The 12893-nt window shown below is 30.8% G+C and overlaps 1 protein-coding gene and 1 long non-coding RNA gene across 2 annotated transcripts; one reads left to right on the forward strand and one right to left on the reverse strand.

Moving 5' to 3' along the window:
* Positions 1–307: 307 nt before the first annotated feature.
* On the forward strand, positions 308–1910 carry LOC117908311 (transcription factor JUNGBRUNNEN 1-like). Its single transcript, XM_034821916.1, has 3 exons — positions 308–479; positions 1089–1402; positions 1509–1910. Exons 1-3 carry the CDS (start codon positions 308–310, stop codon positions 1908–1910), a joined length of 888 nt encoding a protein of 295 aa, XP_034677807.1.
* A 5994-nt stretch (positions 1911–7904) lies between these two features.
* Positions 7905–8524, reverse strand: LOC117908881. Its single transcript, XR_004650267.1, has 2 exons — positions 8489–8524; positions 7905–8388 (listed from the first exon to the last, which is right to left on the reverse strand). It is a non-coding gene; the product is annotated as an uncharacterized LOC117908881 (long non-coding RNA).
* Positions 8525–12893: the final 4369 nt, after the last annotated feature.

Below are 12893 nucleotides of genomic sequence, written 5' to 3' on the forward strand. Positions count from 1 at the left end.
GTTTTACTTTTTCAACCTCTATTTGATGTGATGCAATAATTGGCATATTTAATGGACTGCGGGAAGGAGAAGACTACGATACAAAGTCATGTCCTTCACGTACCTTCGTATCTATTGGGATGGTTTTTATGTAAGGCTGAGATGATCCAAAGAAGACTTTTTCTAAGATCTATCGTCTTCATTAGCAAAGACTCAAAATTCATGACTTGACCGGTGCCTTTCCCATTATAAAGAAGTTTCTCCCAACTAAAAAGGGCGAGACAGCTAGAGAAACAAAGAGGTGCAACAGATGATGATGAGGAGGAGCATGGATGCTGATAAAGAAGATGATCAATTTTTGTTGCCAGGGTTTCGGTTTCATCCCACCGATGAAGAGCTAGTGTCCTTTTATCTTCGCAAAAAGATCGAGAAGAAGCTGACCGCTATTGAGCTTATAAAACAGATTGACATCTACAAATATGACCCCTGGGATCTTGCAAGTATGCAATTCTATAGTTCTAACTTTTCATTGTTTTATTTCATTCCTGTTTTCTTTCGATTTCTGCACCAGTTCTTTACTTAGGTTCTCTGTTGATTAGGGCTTGGAATGATATTTAGTGCATATGAAGGAACTGGCTTCATATTTACCCAACAAAAATAGAAAAGAAAAAGAATAGGATTTGTAGCTTTTGCATGGTAAAACAAACAATAATCCAAGCACCTCCAGCTTTTATAATTCTTGGGCATGCATGTTGTAAAAACAAATCCTTTGGCACCTGTAAACTGTCCATTATAGAATTTGAGATGAGTTGAATATGGAGTTTCAGTTTATAAAAGGTTTGATAGGAAGAGGTTGTTCCATCCTTTTTCTTCTTTGATTTTTCCATCGTCAAATCCTGAGAAAATCTATGCATGCGGTTTCTCTTATATATTAAGCTTAACCATTCATTCCTTTTCAAGCCTTTTTCATCTTCCTGACCCTAGAAAATTATGTGGATATATCTTAACAGTTGGGTATTTTCTTATGACATCTACAATGAAGATCCAACTTTCTTTCTCTCTCTCTCTCTCTCTCGCTCTCACATACCTATTTTTTTGTAAATATGCAGAAAATAGCCGGACTGTTACAGACAAAGAGTGGTATTTCTTTTGCAGAAGAGGGAGAAAATATAGGAATAGCGTAAGGCCCAATAGAGCCACGGGGTCTGGATTTTGGAAAGCAAGCGGCATAGACAAGCCAATATATTCTGTTGAAGAAGGACACAGCCGCGGTGACTGCATTGGGTTAAAGAAATCATTAGTGTACTATTGTGGAAGTGCAGGAAAAGGCACCAAAACTGATTGGATGATGCATGAGTTCCGCCTCCCCGCAGACCAGAAAAATGCTACTCCCCCCACTGCCAAGGCTGCTGATCAAGAAGCTGTAAGAAAAAAACAGTTCCCAAATATATATGTGCCATTGAATTTACCATTTCCTCAAAATCTCTAGTACGTTGGTTAATTTTGTGTTATGCTTTGTGGGATTGTAGGAAGTATGGACACTTTGTCGAATTTTTAAGCGAAATGTGCCACATAGAAGGTACACACCAGATTGGAGAGAAGTACCTGCTAAACGCAACCCAACGAATTCAAAACCTAAAACATGTGATATGAGTCTAGAAAATTGGGAAGGCTACATGAGTTCTGGGGCTCCAGTTTCTCTTCATAAAGGGAAGAAGCCTGTTGGTAGTCACATTGATGAAGGGAACCCACTGCCCGCAGGCCAGGTGAGCTCGATTGTTCAAGGTTCACAACCAGAGTCATGTTCATCAAGCATTTTGAGTAACGATGCTAGGGAGTTCTTTGCACATGGAAATTGGGATGAGATCGTATCATTCATGGAGCTTTCTTTTGATCCATCATCTATAAATAATTTTAAAATTATGCATTAGTACTGAATTTTAGTTATATATGGTCTTCAACTAGGGGTGCAGTTTTACTGTTTGATGTATGCTTAAAACTAATTTCGTGGTTGAATATTGCTCTCTTTCTAGTAACTTACTGCTCATCACCTTTAGCAGAATTAGTGTGGTCGTATTGGGAAAATTAATTCATGGAAATCATGGTCACCACACAAGTTGATAGATTTTGTGGCTGCTGGGGTTTCAAGATTGGATTTGGGGGCTGATTTAATAATGTAAACCTACAAATACCTTGGCCCTGATCAGTGGCCGGCTTCACCATCTAGCTGTTAGAAACATAAATAGCTCTAGGTTTAGCTGTATCGTCAACACACACACACATAAATAGCTCTAGGTTTAGTTATATAGTCAAAACACACACACACACACACAGATAGATGTACATGTATACTGACATAGGATGCTACAGTATTTTTCTTGTTATTTCTATGTTTTCATTATTTACTATGTATCTTAATGGGATTGATCATAATGTCTTCTTAAATTTGTAAAATTTTTGGTGTCTTGTATAGTTTTCTTATCTTTCATTAGTCACACTCAATGATTAAAATATTGCAATAACGAAAATATCAATCCTTAGATTTTACATAAAAATCATAAATATCCTAAATATTGATGAAAATTTTGAAAAAAAAAAAAAAACTCAATAAAATTAAAATTAATCAAAATTTATATAAATATTATAAAATTTTTTAAGAAATAATAAAAATAATAATATAAATAGTAAAGTTATTTTACTAGAAAAAATATTGCATAGATATATTGATATAAAAAAAGAAGATGATTTACGTAATTTTTTTTTAAATGCTTATGACTTATTTATTAGTTTATATTTATATACATTTTTTTTATTTAAATTTATTCATTATAAAAATTATCACCATGTTTTTATATCATGAGATAATTAAAATTAATTGATTTATCCTTTTTTTATATATTAATTTCATTGGTTTTGGAAAAAGCTGTAAATGACATAATCAGCATATCTTTAATATATGTGATTATAAATAATTAAGGGCAACTTGCCCTAGTGGCAAGGGTTATGTTTTGCATACCCAAGGTGGGCTCAAGCAGTGGCTTGTGTTTTGAATGTGGAAAGAGGAGGGGGAAAAAACATTTGGCCACACATGGGCTGAGGCAGGAACCATACTCCTAAGAAAGACAATAGTGGTTCCATAATGGGAAAGAGACTGATGTAGCAATGATGCATGGAGGTAGTTACATTAAAAAATTTATTAACTATTATTTATCAAAATTAATTTATAATTTGTTTTGATCTTGTATGCGAAATAACATTGAATCATAATATAATGTAATTACAATTTTTAGTTATATTGACAATTTTATTTCATTTACCGACTTTGTATATTTTTATATGATTTATACTACTTTTATAGAATCGAGGTTGTTGCAGAATCAACTTGGATTACACAAATAGGTATGATTAAGTTAATTGAAGATAATAACGTAAAAATGAACTTGTATAGAAATTAAAAATATAATTATTTTGGAAACAAATTTTTATGTACAAATTGTATATCAAGGAAAAGGAAAATAGACATTTAAAAAAATTTAAAATAGAAATATTAATCTCAGTACTTGAGCATATAGCACTCAAGCGCCCTCATAGGTTCGTCCAAGAGTTCCCAAAGCATTGCACTCAAAACACCCTCAAGGGCCACTCAAGGGTTCCCAAAGCCTTGCACTCAAGCGCCCTTAAGGGCCACTCAAGCGCTCTCCAAAGCCTTGCACTTAAGCACCCTTAAGTGCCGCTCAAGCGTAAGCTGCGCTCAAGCACCCTCAATGGCCACTTAAGCGTTTCCAGTACTCAAGCAACCTTACCAGGAGCTTAAGCATTCCCAGCACGCTGTGCTGAAGCGCCCCCAATTGCCACTTGAGTGTTTCCAACACCCAAGCAAGGTACCAAGTGCTTGAGCACTCGGCACCCTAACCCCTGAAGGCTAAATCCATCCATTTCCTCCACGAACTCAACCATCCTTACCAAGTCCAAGTTACCTCTTATCTTTTGTTTTGTAGCTAACAAATATATAAAAACTAAGGTATAAAAAATGTGCCCCAAAGTAATTAACGGAGCTAAATTTGAAAAGCCATCTGAATGCATTTATGTGGGTACTGTACTAATGATGTAGTAATAACTTTGACCTTATAAATTATGAAGAGTGGAGCAATATTGAAAGGACCTTACACTAGGTGTTGAAAAGAAAGACTAAGCAGCATCTGATCTCCTTTTAAATTCTCAAATTTAAAATCATTTTTCCAATTAATTTTATTATTTGGAAAAAAAAATTCTTTTTAAATTATCAATTTAAAATTATTTTCAAATTAATATTATTTCTAATTTTCATGTAAATCCATTACTTTTTTTATTCTCAATCATTGAACCATACTTACCTATTTAATCCCAAGTTGATTCTATAGCAAGTTTGAATCTTCAAATGAATGTAAATTATAAAAAAGTACACAAAGTCCTAAATTAGGATGATGAGAATAAAATTTTCAACTTAATAAAAATAATTTATTAAGTTGTACTTCAAAAGTTAGATGATCTTATGTTATATTGTTTATTTCCCTTTCTAGATTCAAACGAAGGCACGGTGTTATTTATTAATGGCAGATTGTCCATTATACTATTGATCATTACTAGTAGATTTCTTGCAAACTTTAATTTCAAAACCTGCTTTGACCATCAAAGATAAATCATTATTGACAAACATCTAAGTATTTCCCAAGCTCGATCAAAGTTTTCTTGATTCATATGCATTTAAATTTCAACTTTCTTTTGCAAAAGAAATTCAAAAATAATAATAATAATAATTAAAAAAAAAACTACTAAAAAATAAGGGCTCGTTTAGCTATGTTTTATGTATAAAAGAAACAATGAATCATTTTAGATCAATTTTTACTCATAAATTTACAATATTAATTGAATCACTATTTAAGTCTCAAGTTATTTTTAAAAATTAGTAGATTCATGAATGAATCCAAGATATTAAGTCTTACTTAATTTGAAGTTTATTTTCCTAATGAACATAATTTGTAAAAATATAATTATATGCAAAGAAGAAACTAGCCAAGTCATTCAAAATAAATTTTAGTGTATGACTTTTTAATATTATTGAGTTTTAAGACCTTTTAATACTAATTAAATCGGTTTTTGAGTTTTAAAACGTTTCTTAAGCCCCTTGATTGATTCTACCATAAAGGCCTAATGGAATAATTACCTATTCTATCTTATTCACTACCAATAGTCATATTCAAATTAAACTGCTATCAATTCTAAGCTTTAGTCATCTATTCGATCAATGTGTCTTTATTTTTAAAAATTGGTGAAAACAATTTCTATTTATTCTCTAACAATTGTTATCTATTTTATTTTATTTTCAAAAATTTAAAATAAAGAACAATAGTTAAATAGTGTTATGAATTTTTAAAATAGCTTTTTGTTTATATGAACAAAAAACTATTCTCTAATCACATAGCCAAATAAGCCCTGAAGAACAAAAATCAAGACTAATTACAAAAATACCTATCTTAACAATGCAAGAGGGAAGCTAGTAGTTGAAATAAGTGGGCATTGGGGCCCACTAGCCTTTCTTTTATATTAATCTATTAAAGTAGTTCCATTGGTTATTCACATTGCAAATTGTCACTTCCATAAAATTAGCAGTATTTTATTAAAGGTGGTTCCACTAATTATTCACTTTGCAAATCGTCACTTTCTAAAATAATGTATCTTCACTAACTTAGTGAACTTTTAGGTCATCACAATGTCAATTGGGACAAAAATCACATTGTAAGTGTAATCTCAACCTTAAACTCTCTTCTCCCCCAACTCTCTTACTTTCCCAGTGGAGTACAAATTGGAATTTTTATTTTATACATTGGAAGAATCCGTTTATTTATATCAGTTAATGAAAGAGCCCAATGCAAAAAAAATTACGAGCATGAGAAAGTGAAAATGGGACAAAGACACATAAACCAAAGCAAAGAATTCACACTATAAAAAATGGTACAATCTTCAAGGTGTGCTTTCTCTCGAGACACTAGAATTCTCCTAGGCTTGCATGATTTCTTTGTTTACCACTTATTGGACCGCCAACTGCTTTCCAAGATGCTACCACTTAGCCAAATGACATAGGACAAATATTGTCCCACATCAGTTAATTATCAACATTGGTTGGGCCTCATGTGGGGACTACCTCTATCCTCCATTAGCTTAGACTTTTAGGAGTGTATATGGTTCGACATCATTTAATATTAGACCGATATTTGGGTTGGCTTACCTAGTAGTTGTTGATATGGACATCAAGAACTAAATGAGGGTGTTTGACATAGGATGAATGGAAGTCAATGTTCCAAATTGATTGATTAGTGACATTGGTTGGGCCTTATATGAAACTACCTCTACCCCCCTTAGCTTTGGCTTTTGGGAGTGTATATGGTCCTACATCACCAAACCTTTAAGACAACATTTTGGACCTACAAAATCCCTCATAGTAGTTGGGAATGAGGCTTTTGGGCAGCTCCAAAGAAGAAGAGAAGTTGAGGGATTTTCAGCTACCATCCTCATGTAGTCTTTCTTATTCTCAAGCTAGCTCCCTTAGTAATTTTCGTTGCAATATTATATTTATGTAATTAGTTTTTCAAGACTTTAGTATAGTTCCTTATTGTGTAGATATTGAGCACTTTGAACTCCAATTTAATGTATATCTCAATTGCAAGTTTTGACCTTATTTTCTTTGTTCTTTATCGTTTGTTACTAGAAGTTCTTCAAAGGTAGGGAGAGTGGTCCATGAGGTCCCTTCGAGAACAATTAATACACATCATGGGAGGAATTGATATTGTCTTCACCATGTAATTGAAGATTCCCCATTGGAAGGAAAACCCATTTTGCTCCTTGGAATGAAAACTTAGAAGTTACCTTTTAAGGTATTTTAAGTGTTGAGGGTTCTAATCCTTTTTGAACTTTAGGCTACTTTGTTTCCTAAAATTTGAGGGAAAACATGAGAAAAAAAAAAGTAAAATGAGAGTAAAAAACTAAACTTAAAATCAATAAATTATATTTATATGTTATTTCAAACTCATTTCACTTATTTTAACTTTTTTTATATTAAGTTCAAATAATTAAAAAATACAAAAAATTTAATTAATTTTAATCATATTTAATTTAAAAAAATATTTTTAATGATAAAATTGAATATTAAAAAATTATTTTTCTTAATATTTTTTTTTCTTCCCTTAATCCTTGTTTAGAACCAAATATAACCTTAACACTGACATTGGCATCACAAGGACAATAAGGCTTTTAAAATGGAAAGAAGGTTAAGGTTGCAAGGCAAAGCTACTTAGACAGAATCACTTCAAATACTCTACCTAGGTATAAATGCTATTGGTTGTAGGCTTTGAGTTGTGCATTGGCTATGAAAGAAGGGACCTCATTAGACCCCCCCCCCCCCCCCCCCCCATGCTTGGCATTTAAATTTATTCGTTTTTTACATAGCTATAAATCATTGTTTTCACTTTTTCTAACCAAAGATTTCCCAGGATTCTCTCAATATCTCCTTATTAAATAACTCTCTTTCAACCATAAGTTAAAGAGAAAATCAGCACCACTTTTGGAACTAATTCACGTCATACCTCTCAATGTCCCCTGCCTGCCACTTTGGAACATTATACCTTAGAAAACCATACCTATCCTACCGTATTCTTTACTTGCAAAGACTCCCTGTACTTGGGGAATCGACACAGTCAACATTCAGGGCTTAAGAATTCTTTTCATTTTAGGCTTTTAGAGTAACAAACCCACAGTATGCAAGTAAATGGGGAAATAATTGGTGATTACAATATACAGAGAACAAATAAATGAACTAGAATAAAACAAATAAAAAAATTTCAAATTTAATTATAAAGCGCAGTCAGTATGTTAGGCTCAATATTAGAATCTAGAAAAGATCATAAGGAAAAATGAACTCAATAAAAGATTACATACAAGCAAGTCAAAAACGACCCAAAAAAATAACAGGCATTAAAGAACCACTCTAAGATGTATGAATCCACAATAATTTTGGGAACAAAAACTGACAAACTAAAATTGCAAGTATAAAGACTGAAAGTCATCTATTACTGTTTAGAAAACAAATACACTTGAGGAAGATTTAGAATCCACAACTGCTGTCGTCTCGTGTTTGGGTTTGAACTAAAGCTTCAACAATCACTCATGATAGAGATGATGGAGAATTTTGAATCCACCATCATTTTCTCAATCAGACATCCTCTAAATCCATACATTCGTTTTTGACTTTCCATGTTTCAGTAATGCATTTTATGGTTTTGAAATATGAGGTTGTCTGTTGGTTCCCAAGTGTAAGAGATTAACACTTTCATCTTCACCCTTCATTATGAGAAATTGCTCTCATATAGGCAACACCTATTTCAGCAAGGAAAGATCAATGGTATCTTTTAGGCCTTCAGAAATAAAAAGGACAGAACAATCTTTAGAAATATAAAATAAATTAATAAAACCACACTCTTCAGTGATCTTCAACATAAAAATCAGCATCTTTACCTTCTCTCGTTAACTTTGGATATAAATGAACTTCATTTATATAAGCAACCTATTGAATAAATATATCTTATTAGACTATGAGTCATGTCTTTTTTAAAATTCTTATATTAAAAGAATGGTACAAAAAGAACGAATAAGAACAATGTCTATCATATATTGTGAAAACGAACGATTCCTACCCACTTTTATATCAAACACTGAAGTGGTTTATTTTTCCTATAAAAAAGAAAAGAATTTATCATTTGAAATTCAACACAAAAAATAAAAATAAAAAAAGCTAGGCTTCAATAGTATTTCTCAATAGTTGAAACCTTCAAACTAGTGATTTATAGGTTCAACTAATATCATCAAAGCGTGTCAATAAAAGGATAACTATGCTTATAAATGTTTAGTTAAATCTAGAATCAAAATTTTAATTCAAACATTTATAGGAAAATTGTCTAATTAATTATATTAAAAGTGAACAATCTCTAGGAAAGAAAAAATAAATTGATAGAACCATACTCTTCAATGATCTTTAACATAAAAATCAGCATATTTCCCTTCTCTCATTAACTTTGGGATATAAATGAATTTCATTTCTATAAGCAACCTGTAAAATAAATATATCTTATTAGACCATAAGTCATGTATTTTTTAAAATTCTTATATTAAAAGAATGATATAAAAAGAACCATAAGAACAATGTCTATCATGAAGCCAAAGCATCAATCAAAAGTACAGAAAGGTTAATCCTCTTTCATATCAAACATTGAAGTGTTTTATTTTCCTTATAGAAAAAAGAAAAGAATTTATCATTTGAAATTCACCACAAAAAAAAAAAAAGTTAGGTTTCAATAATATTTCTCATTAGTTGAAACCTTCAAACTAATGATTTATAGGTTCAACTATTATTATCAGAGCATGCCAAGAAAATGATAACTACCTATAAATATTTAGTTAAATCTACAATTAAATTCTAATTCGAACATTTATGGAAAATTGTCAAATTAATTATATTCAAAGTCTTGAGTAGCATATCTTTTAGGCCTTCAGAAATAAAAAGGACAAAACAATCTCCAAGAAAAATAAGATAAATTGATAGAACCATACTCTTTAGTGATCTTCAACCAAAAAAAAAAAATTAGCATATTTCGCTTCTCTCATTAACTTTGAGATATAAATGAAGTTCATTTATATAAGCAACCTCTCGAATAAATATATCTTATTAGACTATGAGCCATGTCCTTTTTAAAATTCTTTTATTAAAAGAATGGTATAAAAAGAACCATAAGAACAACGCCTATCATTAAGCCAATAATAAGAATCAATCAACAGTATAGAAAAGTCACCATCCATATATTGTGAAAACGATCAATCCTACCCACTTTCATATCAAACACTAAAGTGGTTTAGTTTTCCTTTTAAAAAAAAAAAAAAAAAAAAGAATTTGTTATTTGAAATTCACCACCAAAAAAAAAAAAACATAAAAACTAGGCTTCAATAGTATTTCTCAATGGGTTCTTCTAATATCATTAGAGCATGCCAAGAAAGGGCTAACTATGTCTGTAAATGTATAGTTAAATCTATAATCAAAATTCTAATCCAAACATTTATAGTAAAATTGTCAAATTAATTATATTAAAAGTCTTGAGTGGCATATCCTTTAGGCCTTTAGAAATAAAAAGGACAAAACAGTCTTCATGAAACATAAAATAAATTGATAGAACCATACTCTTCAACGATCTTCAACATAAAAATCAACATTTTTTCCTTCTCTCATTAACTTTGAGATATAAATGAACTTCATTTACATAAGCAACCTATCGAGTAAATATATCTTATTAGATTATGAGTCATGTCCTTTGTAAAATTGTTATATTAAAAGAATGGTTAAAAAAAAAAAACCCATAAGAATAATATTTATTATGAAGCCAATAGAAAGCATCAATCAAAAGTACAAAAGGGTACTTCCATATATTATGAAAATGATAAACACTACCCACTTTTATATCAAACACTGAAGTGGTTTATTTTTCCTATAAAAAAAAAAGAGAAAAGAATTTATCATTTGAAATTCACCACAAAAATAAAAAATAAAAAAAATGAAAAAAAGCTAGGCTTCAATAGTATTTCTCAATAGTTGAAACCTTCAAAGTAATGATTTAGGTTCAATAATATCATTCTACCATTTACAACTTGTCATTGACTCATTATGAGCCTCGGGGATAGAAATGAGACTTTGTCAACCTTCATTATTATAGCTTTTTTACATTACCTAGGATGTGACTACATCAACAAATATTTACTTAATTAATCTAATATGTTACCTAGACATGTTGAAATAGTTTTTAAAGTATCTATTGATGGTTATAGGCATAATTCTTCACATAATTAGCAAATGATTTTTGCTTTTAACATAAAAATGGGAAATGAACAAAGACAAATAACTACTTTTTGTTTGAGTCGCAAAAATGATGCTTAGTGTCAAATTGTTAAATTTTCAAGTGTGGTAATTGGAAATATATTGAATCTCTTCCATGAAAAGACTCTAGTTTTAGAATAAGCTGAATATTCATTTGATCTTATGCGGAAAAACATAAATATTAAAACACTAGAAAGATGTTAAGCCTCTAAGCCATAATGTTGGAAATTTTAATAGAGTATGTTCCTATACCGATGGATATATTGGATCCTTGATGCTTTCAATATGAACAAAAATTAATGTCATATGCACAAAGAGAGATACCCTTTTGTGTAGATTGTTTAGATGTAGATGTAGTAGCATGGATATCAACTCGGGGAAATGATATCAGTATTAAGTGTTGTTGTAATTGTCACTTGCTTTGAGAGTGGTACTCACCATTAACATATCTTGAAGTTTGTCAAACTATTATCTTCAAGAATGGGAAAAATAATTCTATCAATCACCTTCAATTGAAAGAAAGAAGAAAAAGAATACTTGTTACTAATATTTTTTGTGCACTCTAGACCACTTAGATTGCTAAGCTTGAGAAGCTTGAAAAAAGTGTTGACTAAAATGTTATACCAATTCAATAGAACATGAAAATCAATGGATCAATGTTGCAAACAAAGTATACTTTTTTTTAACAAACTAGTTGAGAAGTGATACACAATAAAGAACATCAAAGTTAGAAAAAGAATAGAAATTATAAACTTGAACAATGAAGTTTATGACGGACAGTAACAAAAAAATAAGAGAGCATAAATCACTAATGCAATTGAGCTAACCTTTTCCATGGGTGTCACCCATCCATAGCTTGTCAACATTTGCCTCTAGAGTATTGAACAATGCTCAACCAAGACTAAGTATTATGTCTTTAGTATTGGCATTGATACTGAATTAATTTGCAAAAAAAAAAAAATGATTAATCCAAGTACCTTTGTAATCAATGCTTAATTATTCCAAGTAAGATATTATGGAGCATTAACAATTGATTTCTTTTACCAAAAAGCCCAAGAGACTATCTTCACTTCCAAGCATATCTACTCATGTATGCATGTCCAACCTACATGGCATGGCTAGTCTTTATTAGAACAAGACAACAATCTTAACATGATGACTATAAAAACAGTAAAGCATGAAGCCAACAAAAATGGTAAATATGGTTGGCATTGCAAACCTGAAATATTTGACAGAAGGCAAACCTGAATTAAAGAGAGCATGAGTCTTTAAGCATCAGTCTTCCCTTACCTATCAATATAAAGAGAGCATAAAGCAAACAAAAGGGTTTTCAACTTTCAAATCAAAATGCACATGCACAACTCAACTAACTTCCTAAAAATAGGAAGATAATTAAGAAATTAATATTTAAAATGAACTAAAAAAGAATGAATTTAAGCTTCAATAGTGGTTCTTAAGAGTTGAAACCTATAAACAAACACAATTCATACTTAAGTTTTCTCTGGAGAGATCTACCTATTGTAAAAAGAGAAGGAAATCATCACCATCTCATGTTCTATAAGAGAATATGAACAAAGAAGAATATATTTATATATCCTGATTTATAAACATATAAAATCCTCATAGACAAGACACTTGAAGAAAAACACACTTGTGAACAGTGATTTGAAATATGTGTCATGCCCTTAAAGCTTTATTGTTCTACTACCTATAAGAATCAAAAGATGAAAAGTAAAATAGAGTGTAACAATCAATAATAAAACATAAAGACACAAAATGAGGAAGAGATTGGAATTGTAAACTTGAATAATAGAGTTGGTAATGAGAACCTGAATTGAGAGCAGAAATCCTTAATGCACTAACCATGTAGTAACTATGAATGTGAGACGTGAGAAATTTTTAGCCTAATCCAAAACTTGTTTTATTTTGGCATCAATTTTTTCAGTTATTTTAAGCTAGGGTG

The sequence above is a fragment of the Vitis riparia genome, chromosome 19 (assembly GCF_004353265.1).
Source record: "Vitis riparia cultivar Riparia Gloire de Montpellier isolate 1030 chromosome 19, EGFV_Vit.rip_1.0, whole genome shotgun sequence".
In the NCBI taxonomy this organism is placed as follows: Eukaryota; Viridiplantae; Streptophyta; class Magnoliopsida; order Vitales; family Vitaceae; genus Vitis; species Vitis riparia.